The sequence below is a fragment of the Barbus barbus genome, assembly GCF_936440315.1.
Source record: "Barbus barbus genome assembly, chromosome: 22".
NCBI classification, from domain to species: Eukaryota; Metazoa; Chordata; class Actinopteri; order Cypriniformes; family Cyprinidae; genus Barbus; species Barbus barbus.
In genome coordinates this window covers 19,778,424-19,806,169 of record NC_136750.1, presented here as the reverse complement: position 1 = coordinate 19,806,169, position 27,746 = coordinate 19,778,424, and the positions used below count along the sequence as shown (strand labels likewise).

The 27,746-nt window shown below is 42.4% G+C and overlaps 1 protein-coding gene across 1 annotated transcript; it reads left to right on the top strand.

Moving 5' to 3' along the window:
• tle3a (TLE family member 3, transcriptional corepressor a) lies at positions 1 to 24,787 on the top strand. Its single transcript, XM_079446498.1, has 21 exons — positions 1 to 377; positions 817 to 975; positions 1,498 to 1,598; positions 2,411 to 2,474; positions 3,993 to 4,037; positions 9,626 to 9,688; positions 9,844 to 9,948; positions 14,984 to 15,185; positions 15,671 to 15,678; positions 17,922 to 18,044; positions 18,137 to 18,187; positions 18,328 to 18,480; positions 19,108 to 19,237; positions 19,554 to 19,717; positions 20,895 to 20,968; positions 21,208 to 21,457; positions 21,652 to 21,899; positions 22,002 to 22,149; positions 22,490 to 22,640; positions 22,860 to 22,936; positions 23,352 to 24,787. The coding sequence occupies exons 2-21, from the start codon at positions 952 to 954 to the stop codon at positions 23,457 to 23,459; spliced, it is 2,289 nt and encodes a 762-aa protein (XP_079302624.1). The 5' UTR covers positions 1 to 377; positions 817 to 951; the 3' UTR covers positions 23,460 to 24,787.
• Positions 24,788 to 27,746: the final 2,959 nt, after the last annotated feature.

The following is a 27,746-nucleotide window of genomic DNA, read 5'->3' as shown; positions in this document are numbered from 1 at the left end:
AGTAGACTGTCTGTGTGTGGCACAGGGTTGCATTGCTGGACGAAGGGGAAATGCTCGAGAGGCGAAGTACAATGTTACACTTTTAAGCGTTCCAAACCTCTTCAAAATCGGAAGTACATTTTTGCCAGTGTTTTCTGGGGATTACACGAACATTTTTTTCGCGCCGTGGAGTTTAGCGTCTTTTAATTTCTTTGCCTCGGAGAAGCTGATTATCACCGAGTCGCTTCTTGTGATTGAGCGAGCGCTCCAGAGATGTTCGCCACCGTTCGCGTACACCAGGAACCGTATCTTTCCCTCAGATACTGAAGCGGTGATTAACATTTAAGAAGTTACTGGAACAGTGGAAGTGATTCGGCGGTTGGGACGCACAAAGACAGGTACAGTTAGCATGTTAGCTAACGACAATAGCTTGTTATCCAAGCAACCAAGACTTGAAACGCTTCTCACAGTCACTGAGCTCCTCACTTATCACTTTGTCGACTCCTTTACGGTCTTCTTATTCGGCTTCTTTCAAGTAATGTGACGTGCTAGATGAGGTCCTGACAAAGTATCAGTTGCCAAACAATGAAAAACGCCAAATTTCCCCTAATTTTCATGTTTTTCTTTAATAGTAGAGAAGCTGTCGTTTCGCTCGAGCGCACAATGTCGTTTCTCTGACAATGAACCGAGTTGTTTTTAAGAGTGCAGGTGAAAATGCGTTATTAACGCTTTTATAGAGTTCTCCTCAACCGCAAGTTTAAATTTCCAACAGTCAGTTTGAATGTTACGGTCTCCTCCTCGTCTGTGTTTGTTTATTTTTCATTGTTTGGGTTCCAGCGGCAGAGATCTGAGAGGATTTTTGCCCCCAGCGTCCAGTGGGCTTCGTGTCCGGCTGATTTTTACAGTACAGTGGCGTACCAGTGGACACCCCCCACCAAATAGACCTTCAATAAATAAAGGATACATTTCAAGATGTATCCACAGGGCCGGCATCCGGTAAGTGCATCTTGAACTGATATCGAACATAATTGCTACATCTGCATCAGTTTAGCTGGAGAGCAAGGGCAGAGCCGCCTGTCCATGACAAACGACATCCTGATGTGCACCTTCATTTGATTTGCTAAGCCCTGGTGCCTGTGATAATGCTTTGAAGTGAAAAAACAGGGCGGTTGGAAGCACAATCAAGTGGGGTAAAAACCCCCTAACGCCTCTTGTCAATAAATTAGTTGATGTTGAATGGTAAAGAAATTGTCTTTGTTCTGTAGTACGTTTTCGTGTTTTTCACAAGCACCTGGTTTTAGAGAAAGCGAGGCTGAAAACAACAGCATTTTTTACAGGCACATCTCCCAGATGTCACTGTAGCGTGGATGTCACCCCAGCCCTCATTCAGGCTGAAATATTAGAGCTGCTCTCCCAGGGCCCAGAATGCATTAGAGCCTCGCTCTGCAGTCGGTGGAAAACAAATTTGGTTCTCTGAGGATGTAATTGAGTTTGATTGATGTGATGGCTGTCTTTCAGGCGCCCCACCAGCCTGGTCAGCCAGGCTTCAAATTCACAGTGGCGGAGTCCTGTGACAGGATCAAAGACGAATTTCAGTTCCTGCAAGCCCAGTATCACAGGTAATAATTTAGAGTTATATGCCCGTAAAGTAGCTTGTACAATTACCGCACCTAATTGTGTTTCACAGGCGAAGGGAGGAGAACTAAATCTAATTCATGTTTAAAAAATGTGTGTGGTTAAAAAAAAAAAAAAAAAAAGTTTTGATCATATGAGGTAGAGATGCATGATGCATTGGCACCATATCGGTAATGTCATGGATATCTAATTGTAGATGTTTTTTCTGCTTGTTTTTACATTATTTTAGCAACCACCTAATGTTCATTTTAAATTGATAATGCTTGATTACAGTGAATATTTAACCTTTAAAACATATATTTTTGTTTTCCTGTTACAAGGACTTAAATTTAAGTTTTTATTTCATTCTGGTGTTTTTCTTTAAGTAAATTTCAGTGAATGTTGCCTTTTATTATGCCTGAATTAACTTTTGCATGACAAAATCTGAATGTTTAGTAATTTGACATTTGACTAAATTGTTATTTGATGTGTATATGATGTATTAAAATTATTGCTTTAGAAAACAGTTACATTTTTAATATCGGCCATAATATGAAAATTATTGTATTGGCTCAAGTATGAAAACAGTAATTGTATTTGATTAATATGAAAATAATTATTTTTACTGTCCATAATTTTAATATTGGTGCATCCCTAATATAAAGTGTTAAAACTTATTTTACTATTTATAACAACCCCTTGTAAAATGTGACTGTATTTATTTAGCTTCATGTTTGCTGTGTGGATTATTTTTGTGTGTTTAAGCAGTGAAAACACATGTCTGTTCAGTAACTGATGTGTTTTGTTTTCCTCCCAGTCTTAAAGTGGAGTACGACAAACTGGCCAATGAGAAGACAGAGATGCAGCGCCATTATGTCATGGTAAGATTAGCCAATATGTAAGCTGCCATTAGCTAGTAGCTGGGGTGAAGATAGATGCCTTGTTGCGTGTCTCTCTGTATGTGTGTGTTTTAGAATGTGTTTGTGAAACCCCCTCTGGTGCTTTTAGTTCAGCCTCCTGCTTTATTAAAGGGCTCTGACTGACTGCTCTTAGCCTCGGGCCCTTTCATACACCAACCCTTAGCCGTAGGGGTCAATGACCACAGCATTGTCCCCTCTTCTCTCTCCCCCTCTGTTCTCCCCCTTTTCTCTACCTCCCTCTGTGTGTGGATCTGATTATTCTCCAAGGAGACGCTGCTCTCAGACAAATGCATGGCCGTAAATTGGGTGAGGGGTGATGGAGGAGTGCCAGAGGCGTCTGTGGGAAAATACTCGATCGCAGCAGAAATCCAAAGTCTCTGCAGCGTTCTGTCTTTGATGACCAGATTTTGCGCACAAACAAACGACTACATAAATTCAGTGTTAATTTTAATCACGGGCTTAATCATTTACACAACACCAAAGCCCTAAATTCAATCGTAGCCGTTCAAGAGATCAAAACAGCCTCATGTTAGGATTTATGATAGGGAGAGGAAAAACAAAGCTTTTCGTGGTGTAACTAAACAAGGTTAAACTGTGCAAGTGTATACTCTTATCTCATTGCTCGCGTGTAAACACTTGAGCAATGACTTTAACCAATACCCAGGGACGCTAGTTAAACATTCCATTCACAGGAGAAAGCATGTTAGTCAGAAAGGAGGAGGAGAGGTTAGGTAAACACCATGTACAATCCCCACGCTGACTGTTTGAGTTAGTGTCAGAATCTAGACTTGCAGGACTGCACTGAGATCAGGGTGTTTTTAATCTTCCTTTTTATTATTATTACTATTGTTAAAACATTTATTAGGTTTATTTAGAAAAAATGTCTTAAGCATGAAAATGTTTTCTTTATTATTATTATTATTTATTTATTTATATATATTTTTGTGAAATGGTTTAAGCTTTGATTTATGCAAACAGGATTCCCAGAGTCATTGAAAATTCTGAAAAAGTGCCTTTTAGTCCTGGAACAAATCATGGAGTTTGATAAAATGTTAGTGGGAAAACTTATACACATTTCTGTTCTCCGTATGTTTTTGTTTTTTTTCCCTGCTTTTTCTGGATGCAGAATTTTTTTTGGCTAGAGATCATCATCATTGTAGAAATCATCATCATTATTATTTTAAACGACTAAGATTTATCAAATTTTATTGGTCAAAACATGTGGGATCTCTGACCTAAAATCCAAGTGGGATTTCCATTGTGTGCTTTCATCGGTATCATACAAAGAAGGAGATGCTGTGCAGATATGATACACTGTTATGGGACACGATTTTGAAGTACGCATCAAAAGCCTGTTCTCCTCTTTTCCCCTCAAGTTTCACTAGATTTCTGACTTTCTTTTCCCTACTCTGTGATGTGAGGTGAAAATGTTTGATGTGGCTCGGATTGAATAAAAAAAGTATTTTTCATTTCTTTCAGTACTATGAGATGTCCTATGGGCTGAACATTGAAATGCACAAACAGGTATGTAGCCCTTTGATCCCTGTTCACACAATCTCTGAGTCACAGAGGATCTGTGCGCTGTGTGTGTAGATGTCAGTCAATGCAGTCACACTGGTGTGTTAGGAGACAAGTGAAGTGCACTCTGTAGAGATGATGAGAGAGAGACTGTGGACTGTGTTCTTTTGAGCAGCAGTTAGAATCAGCCTAGAAGTCAGGACATTACAAGTACACACACACAGAGTCAAGTCTCTTTTCCTGCTTGTGCTGAGTAGAGTGTGGTCAGACAGCTTTGATAAGATTAAAGTCAGGACTTTGGCAGGAGGGCCCGTGTGATTTAATGACTAAAAGGAGCAGAGTCTGAGGAGTCCCTATTATGTCAGCACATTTAAGACACCCTTTATAAATTAACACTAAAGGAAAAATAGGCCACTATAAATTCATCCCTTCCAATCAATTTCTACCCTACATTTTTTCTAGGGCTGCTACTAATTTACATTTTTGATAATCGATTAATTGGTGGTTTATCTCTTTGATTTAATCGAATATTCCATGTCTTTTCCAATAAGTGCCTAAAGCCAGCAACATTAGATAGAACCATTTGTTTAATTCTCAGCCCATTTTTACATGTATGAATGACTCTGAAGACATTGTTTTATGCTTGATCTTGAATCCAAGGTTAGAAATATGGTCAGTGACAGAAGAAAATGCAAACATGACATGACAATGTTTTCTTCTACATCTGTGGGTGTTTTACTACATCCAAAAATTACGTATTTTACAGATTATCTATTTATAAACTAAGGTTTCTATAACTTTCTTGAGCATTAAATTAAAGACTATTTGAACATATTTTTCCACATCTTTGCTGATTGTAAGTTAAATTATACATTTAAATACTTCCAGCTTATTTGACTGTTGACTGTTGTTTAAGTGCAATGAAAAATCTCCATTCTTATTTGTGAAAAACTGTACATGATGGAAAGTTTTTATCGATCTTTTTGAAATCCGTTTTAGGTAATATTTAGGCAAATGGTATCTTGTAAATAAGCTTCTGTGTTATTGATTTTATTGATTTATTTTTTCCATTCTAATTTTTGTCCACCTTACGTTTTTGAAATTGTCCTTAAAATTTAGGGTTCTCTTCCACCGTATTTACTAAGACTAATCTGATATATCCTGACAATATTGTGACGCATAACACATTTCCTGTCCCCCAGATAATAATGAGATTGTGCTGTGCACCAGATGTAGTTAGGCCACCTCAGAGACAACCCAGCTCCCTCAGCCTGCTCCTCTTCTCCACCTTATGAAGGTTAATGGCATCAGGCAGGAGCTGGTGGATGGCGATCCATCAGTGTCCACAGTGTGAGTCTCTGCACTCCTCTGTCAGGTCCCTTGCCCCTGCGATGCCTCCTGTTAACCACTTATCTCCCAACTGGCAGCTGAGGGACAGATGAGTGAGAGAAAAGGAGTAAGAGGGTATAGGGCGGGAGGGCTGGCCTAGTGTAAACAGGTTAATCGACTGATCCATTTTAGCGCCTTGACTTCTATCAGGAACCGCCACAGAGCCATGGATGCACTGTTGAATAATTCATCCGACATTGCCTCTAACCTGCTAAAGATGAGGGAGGTAATGGTGTTTGTAAGCAAACATGCAGATCCCACCCTTTTATCCAGGTCTGCTGATCCGGGTTAAACTGAACCCAGGAGCGGATGCCAGGCGGGGAGTGGTTAACCAACCGAGTTAGTGAAGATTGCCGGATCCACACCCCATTATTCTCAGCACTGTGGGTTTAATTCCGACCGACAGGCAATCCGTTCCTTCTTCCGTTCGGTCGTCTCTGGGCGCTTTATATTTTAAACAGTCGTGGCGTAATGCGGATTTCAGGATGCACGCTTGCGTCTGATACCTGCAGACAGCCATAGTGAGGGAGGAAATGCAGCTGTAATGGCAGCTGCTCCACGTCAATGAGCCGCTGTGATGACTGAGGCGCACTCACAGCTTGGCTTATTTTATGAGTTTTTCTCACCTGTTGTGAGACTCCGAGGGAATCTCCTCCCCTCTCCTCGCTGTCAGACCCAGATTGAGCCAGTCAGGCCCGGCTTGACACAGGGACGCTGATAAATGATTTATAAGGGGTGCCCTAGGAAGTGTTTGCTAACTGCTGGATTGTCCTTCTCTATGTGAGCCAAAGCAAACTGACTGGCTCAGTGAGGTGAGTACACAAAGCCTCTGTTAAAGAGGAGGGAGGATTGGGGGAAACAGGCACGCTCCGTCACACTGTTTATGGTGGTTAGGTCATGAAACCAGGTGAACCTGTACAATGACACTCCAAACATATGCATAATAGAGCAGGGCTGTTGTAACAGGACTATTTGGAGAGGCTGAGTATTTGAGAGAGAAGAAAAAAACAATAGAAAACGCAGACTAGCCGCCCGTGCAGCTCTACTAACGCCGATCAATTCAGGTAAATTTTAATGCCAGTTCTCAACAGCGCTGCAAGTTAACAACCCCGTTAAGCTTGTGAGCTTACCTCCGGCACGCACATATATAGACCTTGTTTTACCTTTACTACAGAGCGCGAGGCTGTCAGAGAGCATTACCACCCTCTCACCCCGGCAGAATACAGGGGCCCATCAACCCGGCTAGGTCAAGTATTGTTTGTGATGGAGACACATGCCTGGAAGGGCCAGTTGTTTTCCTCTATATTCAATGCTCATCAGCGTCTCACTCTATTCCGCTGGCGCTGATGGCAACAGACAAATAGCTTTCAGCATGCCATTGACAGCCTGGCCCTGGAGTGCTCTTGAAATGGTGCTAGATAGGTCCGAGTACCTGTAATTGTGTACCAGAGCGTGAAGCTCGCCACTTAAGAGGCAGGCTTTCATCTGCTTAAAGTGACATCCTATTTTTATCCGCAGTTGTAGCTAAAAGCTCTGCTTGTCCAGCTCAATGCACAGCACGATTTTCATCATAGATTCATACATTATGTGCGGCGTATGCCGGCTTTTTGTGTACGTCACTGCCGCCGGACATGTTTTCCCCCGACAGCGGGATTGTTTTTGCAAGATAAAGCATGAAGCTTTAGAGTGAGTGTCAGATAAGGCAACCCTTGACCTCACTCGGCCAGCTGTCAACGTCGCGTTAAGCCCTTAAGGAATGTGTTCGATGCTCTCCAGGCCTCTCAGCAAATCCTGTCAAATGTTAGGCTGCTATTGACGCGGTTTATCTCGGCAAATAAGGATTATACACTGAGCTGGCTTTTCAACCAGCATTTTTGTTGATGCATTCTTCTAGTAGTTTTTTCCGGAGTGTAGATTGGTTTCTGAAAGCTAAACTGGTACCCTGCTTTGACCCGGTTCCTTTGGTGAAATGCAACACCCAGTCTTGTCACACCAAGTTTGACTATAGCTTTCAAGAATGTGTAAAGTTGATTTGGGATGCAACGGTATAGATATATTTTTTTTGATTACAGTGACTTTTTTCATTTTCTTACATTTTATTAATATTTGTTAACACTTTTTAGTATAGGGAACAATTCTATTCTCACTATGAACTAGTTGCTTACTAGCATGCGTATTATTAACATATTGGCTGTTTATTATTAAAGCACGTGTTCTGCATGACCATATTCTACATCCCTAATCCTACCCAATACTAAACTTAACAACTTCCTTACTAACTATTAAGCAGCAGCAAATTAGGAGTTTGAGGTAAAAGTCATAGTTAATGGCTTGTTAATAGCGAGAATTGGACCTTAAAATAAAGTGTGACCTCATATTTTTGTTTTATTTGTTGTTATTGTTATATGATCTGCTATAGTATTTTATGGTCTGCCAGGCTTTACTCAACTATAGCTTGACCCGACACGCGTCTGTATTCCTTTGATGGGAAGGAGCGAAACTTTCTCGGGTGTTACAGAGTATCTTGTAAAAAAAATATTGTGTCTGGCTCCTGCAACCGCTTGGCATTTTCGACAATGTTATAAATAATTTCCTGGTCGGTGCAGCGCTGCGTGTTTGCCGTTGAAATGAAAAATAGAGCCAAAATCCCTGTGATGTGTTTGCGCTCCGTTCTGGCCCTGGGTTGAATTGAGCCTCATAAATTCTATAGATGATGTATCTGTAGCAGAGTTATTTTTCAGAGGCTTTCCTCCCCCCTCTCCTTTGGTCTCAGTCAAAGCCAGTGCCAGACCTGTGATGTGAGCTCCTTTCATCACTGGAAGAGGCTGTGATGTCGGCCGTGCTGTGTTCCTGCTGGCATCTGATGATGGAAAGGAAGAGGGATGGAGTACATCCTACACTAGCTGCGTGTAGCCTTTGGGTGGAGAGCCCTGGCTTTGCCCCCACTCCTCCTTTTACTGTCATGTGTTCTCACAAGGACCCCACATCATCCTCTGCTATTGCTCGTCTTTTTATCCACCATTCGTGTGCGGTACTCATCCGATCGACAGGCCGAAAATTCAATTTAATGACCTGCCTGTGTGCACGTAATATGATTTTACAGGCTGTTACGGTCAAGCTGAGGTACCATTTGCATAATGATCGGCGCGCGATAGGAGATGGGGCCTGCTCTGCTACAGTTGCCATGGCAACGGTCAGGCGGGTGGAGAGAGAATGAAGGTCGGGTCCCTGCGGTGGGCTAGATGAAGGGGGGACTTGGGGATGGGTTGCTGAGAAAATGAAAAAGGTGGGGTCTGGAGAAGGCAAAATAGGCCTCGGTTCCTGACAGGTCTGGACGTAATCCACCTTTGTTCATTAGTCAGAAGTGACACATTATTGTGATTGTAATATACGCAAATGTTAAGGTGTCATTATTCCTACAGACGTTTGGGCCCAATTTTTTTATCATTTGTGCATTGTTTAACTTTAATAGAATTTGATGTGATTAAATGTGTTTTTTCCCCCCTACCCTTTTTTTTTTAATTATTATAAAAGCACTGAAGCTCAAAGATGCTGAAAATCATTTGGCTCTGACTGCTATTTAGACCATGTGTGTACAATTTTTGGATGGTGGAAATTCATAAATTTGGGATTTATATACAGCTTTTTTGTGGTCAGCCCTAAAGTCTTTTATCACATTCGTCTGCTTCCAACATGTCCTCAGGGACTGTCTGCATTATTTAACATCTGCTAAACAACAGGAGTTGGCAGTCATTTTGTTGTGGAGACATGTGAAAAAATCTACTTCTGCAGCCTTTTCTTTTTACTGCAATTACATATCAGCGGCGATAATGGTTAAGGTGTGAATGTGAAGCTGAGAGTGCAAAAGAAAGTCTTGTGTGCTAGTAGACTGTACCTGCGGGCTGATGGCAGCTGAAGTGCAGCGCTGCTCTTAACACAGCTCCAGTTTATCTGGCTCGTTCTTCGTGTGGTTTGGAGTATACACTCATCGCAGCTGTGCTCTCTCTCTCCCCTGGGCTCTCATAATGTTTTAAATATTTCACATGTCAATATCACGCAGTTTGGAGTGTGCCGAGTCAAGCGGTTCTGATTGCCGTGGTAATTGGCTTAATCGTTGGGAAACGCTAAAAAATGCTTAGTGGTGCACTTTAACAGGAGCAAATTAACCCTTTTTTAACGTTTCCCTCTTTCTTTTCCTCTTCCAGACCGAGATTGCCAAAAGGCTCAATGCGATTCTAGCCCAGATTATGCCTTTTCTGTCACAAGAGGTGAGCTTTATGTGAATTTTCAAAGCTTCATTTTAGTTTTAGATGCAGTATTATTGTCCAAAATTGTACTATTTATTCTCATCATTTAAGAACTTTTGGGTTTTTGAATTTGCATTGACTCTGAAATCTAACCACATTTTCTCTCCCTGTTGCAGCACCAACAGCAAGTAGCACAAGCTGTTGAACGTGCAAAGCAAGTGACAATGACTGAACTGAATGCTATCATCGGGGTACGTGGACTTCCCAATCTGCCTCTCACCGTGTGTATACCCCTTTAATTACTTTATTTGACCCTAATAACGGGGCAAACCGGCATTGTTGTAGATTCAAAATAATCCTATAACTGATTTAACGATTCAGTTTGAAATTAGTAGCTTATTTCAATCATGTGCAGGTTTGCCCCTACAGTGAATACCTTTTTAAATGTTTTAAAGCTATGTGCATTTATCATGTGAGCTTATTAAATGTATTTGTGGCTTGAGTGAGGACGTGTATGTGTTTTAAGGTCAGAGGTGGCCATAAACATTGTCATTTACCAAATTTGCAATATTTCACAAACCAATTCAAAAAGAGAACGGCTAACAACCTAGTCCATTAAAGTGATGGATAATGATTATTGGTGACAGACTCTCTGATTAGTATTTCATTGCTTTCATTTACCTCTTGGCCCATAGCCACATTAGTGTTTATCTAATGTGCAGCCGGATGCTGTTGACCAAGCTTTATTTAGTCTCCTCTATATGTGGCATGAGTGTGCTTCGCATCCTCAGTCCCCTGAGTCTGCATCTAGAAGCTGTTCAGTGCTCTCTTTAGAGCCTGGATACCTTTAATTAGATCAGGTTTTACAGGAGAGGCTCATTGCTCTTTCGCTGACCTGGATTGTGCTGGGAATTAAAGACAAATAGGATCTTGCACACACATCCCTGAGCTACTACAGCTATTCCTTTCCAAAAAAACACCCACATCTGCCTTCTAACAGTCACTTATTGATCAGTGGCAATTGACCTGGATCCCTATCAATATGTAGGGAAAAAGAAATCTGACCTCTGTGTATCCAGTAGTAAGACTAGCTCTGATCTGATTACAGATGTTGAGCCTGCTTTGATTCATCTTCTTAAGAATTGCTGAAGAATCTGATAATGGTGAGGTGAAGGTTTAAGGTTGAGTTTGTGTTGTCTGATATCGGAATTCAATTAGATCCTGAGCATTGACACTCACTCAGAGATAATTCCTGGAATCAGGTCTGAATGGGGCAGTCATGCGGTCACTCTTAAATGCCACGTTATCTTCAGGAAGGATCACCGTCTGATAGATTTGATGTTATGTTACAGCAGACCAACTTTAATGGCTCTTATTCTTTTAGGAGCCATTTACAAGTTGAAAAGCAGAAAAGATACTTGCTTGTCTGAGTTTTTTTTGTTTGTTTTTTGTTTTTCTTTGAGTAGGTGGACATTTGTAATTCACACAGTAGGCAGTGTGTGCACTCACGCAGGTGCCAGAGTCCTCATAAATAGTATAAGGCATAGGTGAGATGTGAGCTACACACACACACACACACACACATACACTCTCAGAGCAGAAACCACCAGCATCTCTTATTGATGAACCTCAGGGCCGGTAATAGGATGCATCTAGGGCAGCGGCTTTTTTTATGCTGTGCTATGACTTTGATCAGAGGTCTTAAGATGGCCTCCTCCGGCAGCTCAGCATTTCAGCATTTCTTTCTCCACATACTTAACTCCCAGTTCTGTTTGGACTGTTCTGGTTATGACAAGTTTATAGGCTGTGGTTGGGTTTGGAGCTTTTAGTGGTATAGAATATTTATTTGCTGGCAATATAAAACTAAGCCTCAGTGAATATCTTGTTGATTTTAATGTGCGTTTTATTTCTTCATTAAGTTTCCTATAGAGCATGTCATTAGACTAATTTGTGGTCCCTTTTTGTCTTGTGACTTTTAATAGCGTCTTTGATTGACTGTTTAATATACATGATATTATCTTTGGTGGTATGTTTGTTTAATTTCTAAAAATTGAAAAACAAACAAACATGGAGATATGATTTTATATTGCCCAACCTAGTCCAGTGGGAAGCCTGTTTTACTGCATGTCGTCTGCTGTGGATGTATTGATAGATCTCTATTAAGACTGCCCCTGCTTGTGCTGTGGGCCCAATTAAGTGTGTTTGTGGCCAAGAGGGCGAATCATGGGGCTTTATGTTTTTGAATTCCCTCATGCCTGCATGTTGCATGGTTACAGCAATAAACTCAGGATGGGGTTGCTTAACATACACACCTGAGACTAGAAGCAGGCGCTTGTCTGATTTAGCCACTTATCTTTTTTTATATGTCCATTGTTAATTGTTCACACAAGGCCTGCGTTCAGTGTTTTGCTGTAAGAGGGAGAGATTAGCACCAGTTGAGACGGTCTTTATGCAGGAATATTAAATTACTGGAGACATTTTATTTCTTTATTTTCTTGTCTTCATGGCCAGGTCTCTAATGAGGGTTCTCTTATTGTCCATGCATATTACACATCAGTGGCTCATTAGCTGGAATGAGCAGGGAGGGTTCTCCCCCATGAATCAACGGCTTCTTTAATTTCCCATGTGGTCAGTCGTCATCTCTGAAGCCACACACACTAATACCATCCTCTCTTTTATTTTTTTTTTATTTTTATTTTTTTTTACTAGCAGTTCATTTCACTTCCTGACAAATCCACACGAACACCCTAGCACCAACACTGTTTCTGTCTTACAATCACTCACTTCCACTCTTGTCTCACTATCTCTCTCCTTTTCTCTTGCCCTTTCACTCTCTCTTCAAGAACATGCGCCCACCACCCACGCTCAGTGCCTCAGTACACACACTCCCTTATCACATCTCCTCACAGATCCACACTCTGAGGCACAGCTCATAATTGGCTTGGCAGCTCTGTTGTGTTGGGGAGGGTAAGGTTGCAGGTTCAAATCCCGAGCGGAGCTCTTCTATATACCATTCGCTCTCCTGCCAATCTCAAAGGCCCCGAGTCTCAATATACAGCCAGCTGTGCAAATAATCCACAAAGCTGTTAGCAATTATACTCACCCCGAATAAGGGCCTGTGATGGACATCTTAATAATGATTTACCCATTGGAAAGGACAAGCTTTTGGAGCATTCCAGACTTATAAATAAGCCTTTAGTATTGATATTTACTTATGGCATGGCATTAATGACCTGCTGATAATTCTGAAAGGTTGTACCACCGTGATCGCCGTACAGAGCCAATAACACCTACCCTTTCCACGTCAAGCGGGAAGAAAACATGTCAGGATTCTGGAAGAGTGATCGTAAAGGGTAACTGATTGACTTGTGAGGTCTGAAAAGTTGGGCGGTGTGTGCTCTAACAGCCATTTGCATTTGAATAATTCATTCTTCCTGTGGACTAGGGCTGTGCAATTAATCGAAAAACGGTTTCGATTTCGGCCTCCCAACGATTATGAAAATTACAATATTCAAGATAAAACGATTATTGCGCCCCATTCCGCCTCCCTTTCCAGCGGTGTGCTTTCATTCCTCCATAAAAGACCAATTTCACGTGCAAATCAGTAAAATCATGTTACGTTGCTTTTGCTAAATGGGATTTGCTTGATTATATTAGATTTATTCGTTTTTAAAAGCGTGAAAGAGAACTTGCGCTGTTCCTCAGGAGGATTTCTGTCATGCGCTCAGAGACGAACAGAACATGTAATGTCAACTTTAGGTCAAGCTGCACGCATAAATGGTCAGATACACGCAAAAATTTGTTAAAATGCGGCGCTTAGTGATTATTCATTTAAACCTTTGTCGGTCATGTAATGAACATAAAGAGTTGAGAATGAAAATACACGTGCAACAGTAAATTGGATCCGCGCGGCTCTAAAAGTGACAGCGGGCTATATTCCTGCTGCGACTGTTGTCCTTAATATAAATCAAACAACAAAAGACAAATTCAAAATCACACTGCTCTTGAGTGAAGGACTTTTGTAGCTTTAATAAGAAACAAAGAAAGTTTAATTCTTACAGCGAAGACTATGCTTTTTTTATTTTATTTTTGATTATTCATTGGCTGTTAACTACTTGAGACTTGCATTTAAAAAAAGCACAGATTGTTCCATTTGTATCTTTTTATTCTATTGTAACCTATTTGTCCTTTGCTTTTTTATTACTGACAGTTCAATTATTTTCAGTAATTTTGAGTACTTTTTGTTTGTTTGTTACTAATATTAATTACCCTAATACTCTGCTGTGGTATTGAGAATTGTGAAATTTTGCTGGTCTCTATAATGTAGATGTTATAGCAACCTTATACAGGATATATATATTTGATATGTATCACTCTTTAAATAAATCATATGAAGTTTTGGTCATATGGACCACTCATAATCATGTTAAATAATCGTGATTACAATATTGACCAAAATAATCGTGATTATGGTTTTTGCCATAATCGAGCAGCCCTACTGTGGATGCTAATAAATTGTGGAGGCTGGGATTTGTTTTTTGTTTTTTTTCCCTCTTTACTGGTGGCTCTGCTAAGTATTATTTAACCTTGCTTTAAGCTGCTCGCTTCCCATGCTGAGTGGTTTTTAACTCTCATCAGTTTCCTCCAAGCTTTTCAAATATTGATGGAGGTATTGGAGGCTTGAACGCATGCCAAAACAGGACCCCTTGCTTTTGGCCGCCGCCGCTCAACACGCTCACGCACACACAAAAGCTGAGCCCAGCTGCTGTTGGAGTGGTGTTTAAGATTTGGTTTTCTCAAGTGACTCATACTTTGTGTAATAACCAGACCCAAATGTGAGGGGAGTAAATATAGCTGTCCAGCGTTTTGATGGGGCTAAGGAGTAGGTGGTGTTAAGCCAATGAGCTGACAGCATTCCAATGCCTGCTGTCTTTAAACTGTATCTTAAATAGGGCTTGACGACTCTCCTTTGGAGAGTGTGTGAGTGTGAGAGTTTTATTACTTAATGAGTGAATTTGCATGCTTTTTGTATGATATTCCACAGAGTTTGTTACAGTTGAGCAGGAAACCTGTAATTTAAACCGACTAGATCCACAACACTCCAAGATTTTATATTTTCTGGTTAAGATCCAAGCAACAAAGACTGTTTTGTTTGCAGGATCCTCAAATATGACTTGCATGTACGTGAGGGTATAAATATCTCTGTACCCCCACCTGTGCTTCTGAATTAGACGCCCAGAAGCTGTGTGTTTAGTTTGTGGCATGGATTTCTCTACTTTTTTCCCTCTGGCCCACTCGTTGTATGTCTCTCCACAGCAGCAGCAGCTCCAGGCCCAGCACCTCTCTCACGCTGCCCACGGCCCCGTGGCTTTACCTCCCCACCCTTCTGGCCTTCAGCCACCAGGAATCCCGCCGGTCACCGGCACTGGCTCGGGCCTGCTGGCTCTGGGAGCCCTGGGAAGTCAGCCACACTTGCCAGTGAAGGATGAAAAAAACCACCATGACCTAGAGCACCGAGGTAAGGAGCACACACACACACTGCTCCCATTTAAAGCCAAGAGAGTGGACCATTAGTCGCTCAGCCATATAGACCTTTTGTGTGAATCAAACGCTTGCATCATAACACCCCCCGCTGTTCTTTATTACTACAGCTCTTATAGACTGTTGACATTATTGACCTTAGGTTTGCTTTATGAGAGTACGCTACTCTCGTGGCTTGCCATTTAAGGATGTAGCCTATTTTCAGAAAAGAACTGAGAGTGTATAAAGTGATGGAACATACACATGACGCTTTCTGTGGCTTGAATGAATCGGCAAGGTTAATAAAGGACGCATGCTAATGGTTTGCTAGCTGTATTGTGTACATAACATATTCTACCTGCTGATGAAATCTACACTTAACTCTGATTGTCAGCCGGTCAGGGTAACTGAGTTTTGTTCATGTCTCTTTTGTCTTGCCGTTCTGCCTGTCTTTCAACACCAACCGGGGTCTGCTGACTACAGAGAGCACGGTGAGTATCATGTTTCCTGTTGTCTCAGTTGTTGTCCTCTTCCTCTTAATAGTTCTGTTCCAAAACCTAGTTAGCTGCCTACATAGACAGCAACTCTGCATGGGAGATTTGATACAGTTGTTTGGAGTAAGCATGTTGCTAAACATTGGGTAATGTAATGATAATACTTTTCTGTATTGAACGAGATATGACTCTACATTTAATACACGTTTTTCTCAGTTTGTCCACCATTTTGGTTTTATTTAGTATTTGGCTTAGAATTGAGTGCCTTATGAAGCAACGTAATTAAATTGCATAGTGTTTTGAACAGCCTTCATGTCAGGAGCGCACCTTAAATGATGCCTTAATATTGCCTCCGTAGGCGGCTCACTAGGTTTTGAAACGGAGCAAACATGTCTTGGTTTTACTGGGTGAAAAGCACCTCTTGGCCCATTTCATGCCTAAGAAAATTTCCATTAATGTAAATGTCAAGTAAGATCCTTCATCCTGAAGCACACGCAACTCGTGCACGAAATGGTAATCTGCGTTCATTAAAATGACTAATAGAGAAACAAGCTTTTTATGAAATAAGCACTCACATCTCTCCGCAGATGGGAAATGACTCGTATTACAGCGCACAGATTAGCGCGGCTCTATAATTTCATCACAATTAAAGACGACGTCGACTCCCTCCCTCCTTTGTGGGATTTATTTTATCCCTCTGCCGTCCTACCCACCCCTCCGCTATCTCCACTTGTTTACCGCCCCTCTACGCTCTCTTTTGCTAGCGCAATAAATATGTATGAGCACAAGCGCAGGAATTGTTTTCCTCCCTCTCATCTCCATGCCCTTGTAAAAGGCATTTATTCGACGGGGCTTAAATCTCTCTGATGGCTGATTGTGGCCGTGAGATTGGGTTTCTGCTGGCCCGGCGAGGCCTGAATGGGTGCAGTCATGTCTGAAAGAAGGGGAGCTCCTCTGGCGGTTAGCTGTCCAGTCGCTGTTGTGTATTCGCTGCTGCCCGTCGTCTAAGGTCATCTGATAGCACGCTGGTGACTCTCCTTAATGAGTCACGCTAAGCATCTCTTTAGAAGGTCAGACATCATGCAACGAGAGCGAGAGAGACAGAGACTATTGGGCGTTCGGCCCAGTCTGCTACTTCATCTTCTCAGCTTAGTTTCTTTTTACGCTTCCAGTGATCTGGCCGCATTTTCCCTCTGTGAATCTTGTTGCCTCACACTGAGTGAAGGCTCTTGGGACGCGATGAGTAAAGCTCTAGGAGTGGGATTGTTTTGAGAAAGTGCCCAGAGAGCACTCAAAGTCCTGTTGCATATGGAGTATGCTTGCTAAATACTATGAATTCATGAAATACTTTTACAATGCTTTATTGTGAGTATCGACAGTGGCCGCAGACCGAGTCGCCCACCATTTCCTGCGGATATAAGTCCCTTTTTACGTTCATCCGCCCTGTAGTCATCGTCTACCGGGACCTCAGACCCGCAAAGTGCTGAGGGAAGGGACTGGGTGATGTCCAAACAGGAATCAATGACTATTACATGCTTCCACATACACAGACCGAGTCGGACTTCTCACAGATAATAGGCTGTTGTTTGACGCTAACGTGTTGCTCATGTCTTCCTGAAGCTGTTTGTTGCCTCTTTTAGAGGATGGAGAGAGTGAGGCGGGGGAAGGAAGGGAGAGTGGTGGGGCAGTGAAAACAAGTCCCTCTTTGGTCTGGTTAACTGTGTCTACTCTGTAGTGCAGCCAGCACATTTTTCTGTGTTTAGTCTACTGTGGGTTGTTAGATACGGCTTGGCAAGTCTCACTGTATTATGTTAGGCCAGTTTTGGGTTTTTGAGTTGGATAGCTGGAATGGATCAATTGTTTTTGGCTTTTTAAGAGTGTGGGTTTGGAGTGATAAGTTTTTTTTTTTTTTTTTTTTCTTGCGGTTGACTTCTCAGCTTGGATCTCCTTCAGATCCGACAGCTGTGAAGTACCTGTCATTGTAATGGTAATTGTTTTTGACTCTGAACTCAAATAATTCATTTGTCACCAGAAATAAACTGTAATCAGGTTTGGATATAAATATCTTGTGTTGAAAGGAGTTGATGGGGCTTACAGGATATTTTCAAAGCAATTTGAGGTCTTGTGGAACAAAACACAGTTAAAACTACCCATAGATCTGCTTGTATTGATGAATGAGTTGGGGTAAAACCTGCAGTCTGTTGGCACACTTTAATATTTCCCTTCTTTCTCCTCCTCAGAACAACTCGATTTCTCCATCAGACAGCCTGCGCACAACCAGCGAGAAACACCGCGGCTCCTCTGATTATAGCTTGGACTCCAAGAAACGCAAAGTGGAAGACAAGGACAGCATGAGCCGATATGTGAGTAATGTGACATGAACTTGTAATATAGGATTCTTCTGTAACACAATCCCAAAAAGGGATACTAACTAGTGGGCTCGTTGTGTTTTCAGGACAGTGATGGAGACAAAAGTGATGATCTGGTGGTTGATGTTTCCAATGAAGTAAGAAACGCTTTTTATGTCGCAACTAAATTATTAGAAATTGAATGTAAAATTAATTTCAACTAAAATGTATTCAGTTATAGCTTACATATGTTATTTTGCGATATTTAACTCCTTTCTGTTATATTTTTGTGCTCTAGGACCCTGCCACACCCAGAGGCAGCCCTGCCCACTCCCCTCCTGAGAATGGCATAGATAAGCCCCGCCCAGCAAAGAAGGATACGCCCAACAGCCCCGCCTCTGTGGCCTCGTCCGGCAGCACCCCCTCCTCTAAAAACAAGGAGCACGGCCATGTATGGCTCTCTCTCTCACTCTCACACACACACAGGCTACGTTTAATACCGAATGCTGCATTTACGTGTATCAGCTCTATATATCCGGATTTTGCTACTGTAATCGGCGGAGCTGCATTTAAGATTTGATAGAATCTGGGTCTGTGCCACTGAAGCAGAATTATAGGATATGTTTGAGGAAAAGGTTTTGATGGGAGGGGGCAGCTTGGGAAGCTTGAACGCCCTGTGATCTTCCACTCTCTTTAATGGCTCAGGAGTGAATGTCTGTTTCCCAGCCTCGGCTTTAAATACATCTGTAAATGTATTCCCATAGCTGGATCAGTCGTGTCTTCCCTGCTAATAACTCAATGCGTTTAACCATTCTGGGCCTCTGCATCAAAAAAAAGATTAGAGGGAGAAGCGAGGGAAGAATAAAACGAGCCTCATCTCCATTGTAGCAGTAATGGGTTTGGGGATAAATAGCAGGGTTTATGGTTTCGTAGGAGTAGTGAGTTTGTCAGAATTGGATTGGATTAGGTTCTGCCGGCACTTAAATCTTCTGCCTGGATGCTGCCTTGTTTGGGGGATTTTAACTCTGTTTTCTCCATCTCTCTTTCTCCTCCTCCCTCTCTTCTCTCCCATCTGCAGAATGACAAATCCTCCACGCCTGGTCTCAAGTCCAACACCCCCACGCCTCGTAACGATGCCCCCACCCCGGGTACCAGCACCACCCCTGGGCTGCGGCCCATCCTAGGCAAGCCTCCAATGGAAGCTCTTGGTGAGTTCATAATCAGCGTCCGCAGAGATGTTGTTTCACTCTATACCATCACCTCCTGCAAGCATAAACTGCAAATACAGCCAATATTGTAAGCAAAAGAGAGTACTTTGCATATGGAAATAATCCAAAGCTTCAGCACATTTGCAGGCTTGCCTTTTTAACAGAGCTTAAAGCAGCTTTCATAAAATTCATCTTTGAAGCAGCTCAGTGTAGGCAGGTCTTTGATTGAGATTTATCTCCCTGCTCCCAAGTTCAGCTCCTTTCCCTGTGATTGACTGATGCTGATTTATGATTGGCTGTGTGTCTGTGTCTGCAGCCGCTCCTGCTCTGCGCACCCCCCTCTCTTACCCAACTCCCTTTGCCATGATGAGCCACCATGAGATGAATGGTTCTCTGACCAGCCCTGGAGTCTATGCCGGCCTTCACATCTCTCCTCAGATGAGTGTGGCCGCTGCTGCTGCCTACGGACGCTCACCCATGGTGAGAATTTGTGTGTATATATGTGAATAGGCACCTTCAAAGTGGGGGTGCAGAAAAAAACATTTATGGATACATCATGATCCTGGATCATTCTGGAAGCATTCATAATTGGATTTTTGAATTGATCATCAATATGGTTTTCAAAAACAACATTTATGGTTACTTTAATATGGAAGTACTGCACAAAACAAAAGCAGAACTAGTTATTTTATCTGCTTATTCTACTTGATTGGCGGGTCAGAGCAGGCATATTTTTTATACATGATATTTGGCAATGGGCCACCTTAACTCCCCAAAGATTTGTGCTGCTGTGCTGTAGTTGAAAAACTGAGATGTATTGAGAATTCTTTTTTAAAATCAGATTGTGACTCCCTGAAACAAAATGGAATCAAATACTGAGCTGCCTAAAGATTCCTAACCTCTACTCCAAAGCAGGCCTCACCTTACCTTTCTCTCCCAATTTCTTCCCCTCATTTCTTTTTATTTTTGTGCTTGATTTTAATCTCTCTCTTTCACCCAAAGCCCCCAACCTGAGAGTGGAGGGAGAGCGTGGGATGATGTGTAGTGTGTGTGACTGGGTGTGAAATGAGCGTTAAATTGACTGGGCTCTCAGGCTACCTGACTGCCTGCCGTCTGATTGCTTCATCCTTTCGGTTAAATGAAGGAGCAGGGCACGAATCATTCCTCTGTGGTTGCATGTTCAGTTTTGCGGTATAACCTACATTGTTCTAGTCAAGTTAAAGGAATAGTTCACCCTACAAAAATCTAAATCTGTCCTCATTTACTTACCCTTATGTTGTTCCAAACCTGTGAAAGGCCTAGGTGAAAATTGTATTGGATGTTTGTTTTTTTTGCATAAACAATGAGTGGGGACTGAGGCTTTTAAGCTTCAAAAAATGTAAGTTAATAAAAAATGATCAAAATGGCACATTCGGCTTCTGAAGCCAGAAGTAGCTCTTTGAACTAGATTCAAAAGTGTATCACTCTCACTGGCCCTATGAACTTAATCAAATTATTTGAAAAACAATGATAATTTTTTCCACACAACTGTTGTATGGTTTACATAGGGTTAATCTATGCACAGGTTATAATGTGTAATTTATGCTTGTGGTGTTTGTAATGTGTGTTTTAATACAGATCACTGCTCTAATGCTGCATGTTTTGTTTGTTTCTGTAGGCAGGTTTCGAGCATCCTCATATGAGAGCTCCCGGACTCCCTGCCAGCCTCACCTCAATCTCTGGAGGAAAACCGTAAGTGTCCAACAAAGATTAAATGATCGTGACTAACTCATAGCCGCACTAGACCGGTCTCTTTCCCCACACTATTTATCTTACAGTTCCGCGAGAGTGCTTAAGAGCACAACCTTTTCCACCTCTTAATACCTCATTTCAGACTACTTACTCATATTGCTGTAATTGATTTAATTAACCCACTTCAATCAGTGCGCTGTTGACTACTAGATTACTAAAGAGGTCTCTCTCTCTCTCAGAGCCTACTCTTTTCACGTCAGTGCTGATGGACAGATGCAGCCTGTACCCTTCCCTCCAGACGCTCTCATTGGTCCGGGGATCCCACGCCACGCCCGTCAGATTAACACACTCAGTCATGGAGAGGTGGTGTGTGCTGTGACTATAAGCAATCCCACCCGCCATGTATACACCGGTGGCAAGGGCTGTGTTAAGATCTGGGACATCAGTCAGCCTGGAAGCAAGAGTCCAGTGTCTCAACTAGACTGCCTGGTAAGGGCTAAAATCATACTATAATACTATAATCATCATACTATAACTATTGTTTTTATTGTAGTAATAATACTCTACATACAACTAGCCCCTTTTTAGTTGCTTCTAAAAAGTAACAATTTGTTAGTATAATGTTGGAAGTCCAGATTTTTGGAATATTTTCTCTAATTGTTTTTTTTTTTATCCATCTACAGAACAGGGACAACTATATTCGGTCCTGTAAGCTGTTGCCTGATGGCCGCACTCTTATCGTCGGAGGGGAGGCCAGCACTCTGACCATTTGGGATCTTGCCTCCCAGACACCCCGCATCAAAGCCGAGCTGACCTCCTCCGCACCGGCCTGCTATGCGCTAGCCATCAGCCCTGATGCCAAGGTGTGCTTCTCCTGCTGTAGCGATGGAAACATCGCCGTTTGGGACCTCCACAACCAGACCCTCGTCAGGTGGGCCTTTTTAAAGATTTTCTCTTATGAACTGCATTTTCTTGTATATCTTTAAGATTTAAAACAGGGCCATTGTATAAACCCGTTTTTTGTGATTTGCAGGCAATTCCAAGGCCACACAGATGGTGCCAGCTGCATTGACATCTCTCATGATGGCACCAAGCTCTGGACAGGTGGCCTTGACAACACTGTCCGCTCTTGGGACCTGAGAGAGGGGCGGCAACTCCAACAGCATGACTTCACATCTCAGGTTAGGCCACAGCACAAGGACTTTCCATGATGGAGCTTTAGGAAATGGAAGTAGCGACAGATCTCCTCTTCTTCTGCGTTATCAGATTATTGAAAAAAAAAAAATGTAGGGACTTGGGTTAGATGCATCAGTTGTTGACTGGAGTTTAAGATTTGACCATTGCATTCCAAAATGGAGCACCATAGATCAGCCTGTCAGTTTCACAACATATATACATGGATGAATCGTTCACGATAAGATATATAACATGTATTAAGAAAACAAATGGTGAATTTTCATTTCATACTGACTTGAGTGAAAAGCAGTGGTGCTCAACTTGTGTCTGTTCCCCCAAACGCAGATCTTCTCTCTGGGCTACTGTCCTACGGGCGAGTGGCTGGCTGTCGGCATGGAAAGCAGCAATGTGGAGGTGCTCCACCACACCAAACCTGACAAGTACCAGCTGCACCTTCACGAGAGCTGCGTTCTCTCTCTCAAGTTTGCCTATTGTGGTAAGTGACTGATTCAAGCTTCATGCACTGAATGTAGGCACTCTACACATATCTCCACTAGAGCTTTTCTTTAAGTTATATGCCAGCGCTTCTATACAGCACAACAATCGACAGAACCTTGACTGTCCTTTTCTGCTAGGCTGTCTTTTATTTGGCTTTCTGTGCAAATCTCCTGTACTCTGAACGGAGCTCTAATTACGTTTGATTTCCCTTGACAAGGTAAATGGTTCGTGAGCACTGGGAAGGACAATCTGTTGAATGCATGGAGGACTCCCTACGGCGCCAGCATATTCCAGGTACAGAGATCAATACAGACTGTCTGCAGGAAATGTGTGGGCTGCCTGAGTCAGTAGAAAGGGCACAGTGACCGCTGGCTGACAGGCCGGGCCTCGATCAGCGGAAATGGGCTGGAGTATGTCATTAACGCTGGGTCCTGACCACTTAGTGCGGATGTGGGTCCGTGCGTGTAGCTCGCATCTACCAGCTTAAGAGTAAATAATGATAACCCTTCAAGTGTTTATGACTGAAGGGGCTTGGCATGGATGCTAATGCATCGTTTGGTGGGGGTGGGGGGGGGTTATGTATACAGCTGTCAGCATTTTCTTTGAGTAATAGACGATGTCGGAATAGTTTTATGCAGGGCCTTTTGAAGTTAAAATTCAAATCTTTTTACTTCTCCAGATTTATTATGGCTTTTTTTTCTCCTTGCAGTCAAAGGAATCGTCCTCAGTCCTGAGCTGTGACATATCAGCCGATGACAAGTACATTGTCACAGGCTCTGGAGACAAGAAGGCCACGGTGTATGAAGTGATCTACTAGACTGAGAGGTAACAGACTGGAGCAGCTCAGGCCTCTGGAGGAGGAAGTGGGGACACAAAATTTCTCACTCCAGTGACTCTCCTAGTCAAACAGACAGGAACAGCCCTTGTCTGTCTGTCTGACTGTCTGACCCACACTCACTGACTTTTAACTGACTGACCACAGACGTGGAAGAGTGGACGCTGGGGTGACCTGGACTAGGACACAAATGCGCAGCCCTACAGACCCCACACACTCGGCCCAGTTCATATGGCACTAGAGAACACTCAATGTTTCCTTCCTTGCTGTAATTTTATTTTATTTTTTTCAAATCTTCCTTTGTTGGATTTTGGTTCTATTTTTTTTCCTCACTATGCAGTGAGAACGTTCCATAATGCATCGTGAAGCAGCGCTTCGTTCTGAAACTTCATCTGTGTGGAGGGTATGTGAAAAGTGTACATAATGGAGTATTAAAATGCCTTTTATAGATTTATATTTTGGTGTCCTGTTGCACTTGTGATGGTTCTCTTTCTCTCTCTTGCTCTCATTCTCTCGTTGATGCTTCGTTTCCCCTTCGAGGTTTGGAAATTAGATTAAGACTTTTTTTCTATGAGGATATTCTATTCCCCACCACCACCACCACCACCTTTGAGAAGTTCATTTTCCAAGCTGAACTTTTATGGAAATCTAATTTACTTTTTTCCCTCCCTCCCGAAAATTTTGTTTCGCTAAATCGCATTACAGAGGCGTTTTTGTAAAATGTCCTGTGGATTTTTTTTGAGTGGCTTAAACCCCATGCAAGGCACCAGAGACTGCAGTCGAGGCTCCACAGGGAGGGGCGGATCAGTTCCCAAACAAACTCACTGACTGGCCACTCCACCTTCCTGCGAGAACAGAGACCTCATTCGGGCACAAGGACCTGGATTTTGATATTTACCGATCAGTAGAGGACTACTCGAACCTGTGACTTCATTGTGCTGTTGTATGACCAGGACATGACATTTTGTCTTGTAGTGGAAGAATTGGAATTTGGATCAATTGGTTATCCCCCCGTCCTGAGTCCCAAGTGACATACACTGTGTTTTGTGTGCATAGTGTTCCATATACAGGAAGGACAGAGTCTGCCGGACTGTAACTCTCTAGCCTAACGCACAGGCATTTACTTACTGTCCAGCTCGTTTATAGTATCACACTGTTAGTATTTCCCTCCCCAAAAATGAGAAAAGAGCTGCAAGAAATGGACATGTCTCAAAACACACACCAAAGTATGTAGCAAACTGTGTTGTCACTGAAGATATGTACAGTTGTTGATAATTCAATAAACTGTTTTTGTAAAAAATGAAATATTTAAGAATGTCTCAGTGTTGTATACTAGTCTCTGACATTTGGCCTGTTCAGTGGTTATTGTAATGGTGCATCAATGGAGAGCTGAACTTCAAGGCACTTGAAGGGAAGCATGATGCAAACCCTGCTCTTTGGCCTCTCTCTGAATGTTCTGTTGGTAGTGGAGCACTTTTATTAGGCGGTCAGCTGAGATGAATGCCCTCTCCAGCCCTTATTTTCTGTCTGTTTCTCTGTATAGCGAATGGCTCTCTTTGAGAATTCCATCCCCTCGCCTCTTTAGTGATGTTTTTGTAAGACTATAAAAGCAGAGATGGATGGTTTTGGCTCTGAAAAGCTCGCTCCGCTTTCCTCTGTTCTGTTCCCTCTCTGTAATGCCCCACACACACATAGGCACAAGTGTGCATTTCCTGACTGCATCTATATAGCAACCCCCGTGCTCTTCTGGAACTTTCTTCCTCTCAATCAAGAGGTTGAGGGGCCGTACAGGGATGAAAGCTTTTGCTCCCTGTGAGTGCCTGACACTGGACGAGTGGATGGGCTGTCAGTAGTTTCCGTCCCTTTTCGTGTTTTCAACAGATCTGCTGGAGATTGAGACGGCTTTTCATTTACATCTTGTATTTCTTATTGACAATGAAATCAGGTAAGGCTTCAGAGATCTGTGATCTTGGTTTCAAGAGAGGCTTGATCTTTGTAGCAGGGGCTTTCATCTGATTGATGCATGAGAGAGAACATCCGTTTTCAATACTTTTGCCTGGTTTAAACTCAAGTTGTTTCAAAAACAAGTGAGCTGCTTCTGTTGGCAGAATTTCAAGGTGAGGTACAGAAATTGCAGTTTCAAAAACCTAATATACTTTATTGTGGCCAATATTTTTTATTTATATCAATTTAAATTGTCAATGTTTTTAATGGTCAGTTTATATATATATTAAAATATTTACAATTTGTGCTTATGCTTCTTATGTTTGTGGGAACCGTGATAATTTTTTTAATTTTATTTTTTTAAGAATCTTTGATGTTACCTGAATGGAACATGTTTGATTTTTTTGAGGAACGGCATTAAATTTTGATAAATTTAATGCATTTTACTGTATAAAAGTATTAATATCTTTAAAAAAAACAATTTGACTTACTGGCCCAAACTTTTAAACAGTAGCGTGTTTCCAATCAGTCACTTCAGGTTCCACTCTAGATAAGATGCTGCTTGTGTAGTCAGCAAGCTACCTTGCTAGGTTTTGGGACAAAGTTTCGGTGTCTAATCGACAAACCTCTTATTCTGGAATTAATCCCTTCTTAAATGAAGTAGGCCTCTTCTTTTCCAGCCTCACTAGTTACATGATTGCCAATGCCAAACTGGATTTTTCCTGCCCGTTTTGTGGTTTTGAAGCCTTTGCTCCTCAAACATTGTTTCTGAGCTTAAGGTCATTACACAATGAGGCCGAAATTTTCGCATGCGTTTTTCGTGTTCCCTATCCTTTCCTATCAAAATGCATGCTACGGATGTAAAAACGCAGAAAATCAAACCTGATCCAAACTTTTTTTTGACGGACAAAGTTTCAGAGGCAGTGCGCAAACGTGATTGACACAACGTGAGGTCGTATTTATTTTTTAACGTGTGAATTTCGGCCGAAAATTTCTGACTCAGTGTGCAGTGACCTTTACAGTTTTTTACAGCATTTATGGATATGGATCATCGGCAACGTGCTTCTACTGGCTGGAAGTTACCTTCTCTTGTAGCCAGTGGAGACGGGACGATGTTTCAACTGGCAAGATTCTGGCACGGGGCTGAAAGACTGTAATAATGGCCTAATCACCTGAGCATTGCCAGGCTTTGGCTTTATCTGGCGTGGATGTGAAAGCCCCCTCGGTGCTGTGATTACAGCGTTTGATCTGGGTAATAATGTCTTTACTGTGGCCCTGTCTGAGCCCTGCGGGCACTGCTCTGCACTAATCCACACAGTGCATTCTAGTGGAATCGCGTTACACAAAGACCACCAGAGTTCTCTGCAGAGTGGGAAAAAGGGTGGGGGGACGACGACTGTGGTTGCCATGGAGACAGATACCTTTTCTCTGCTTTTCAATCTCCCTTCCTCCATTTCTCTCCCGTCTGCCACCTCCTCGCTCTTTCCCCCCTCTCCATCCCTCTCTCTCTCTTTCTCTCCTGGGACACATAAGCATGAGGACAGGTTTCTGTGTTTACTCGACACAGTAGGGCCCTCCAATCCCCGAGCAGGGCTGACCCTGATAACACTGCCTGTTACAGCAGCAAACCACTGACAGTTGATAAGCTGCAGTGCAGGCATCTCCCTTCCCCTTTCTCCCTGCCCTGGATAACCACAGCAACGCACGCTGTGTTCATTTGGATTAGTGTGGATTCAATTGGATTATTCCTCCTGTGTTCAGAATGTTGATGTCCGAAAGCACGGCACTGTTGCTTCCTTTTTTGGAAGGCTGGAAGGATGAGCTAAATGTCATAGTCGAGAATTTGCAGTGTAGTTATCAGCCAACTTTTCCTCGTTCCTTTTCCTGGATCGTGTGGTCTAGAAAAGCGGCATTCCACAGACACCTTGATGTTCTAGTGAATAGCCTGCATTCCTGAATGTTTATCTCTAACTGCTGGCCTGTCACTGTAGTCATATGATGGTCCTTTCCATCCTCTTGACATGGGGCTAATATGCCTTGATCAGTCACACAGTGTGGCTATAAAAGATGAGGTATTTTGAGGCCGGGCTGTCAGACTTGGGCTTTGTATTCCTTCCACGCAAGCATTGAATTCCAGGCAGTAATTAGATGTTGTCTTTAATGAGATTTGTACGATACGTTTGCTGTGAGAAGGTACCGGCACTCACTCACTTTGATGTCGAGATTAAAACGCGCACAAGAGTGCTTTTATGGCGCATATTAAGCCTACACGGTAATTACATTCTCACACAAATGTTGAGGTTTTAGGCCCAGCTGGGGGTTAAA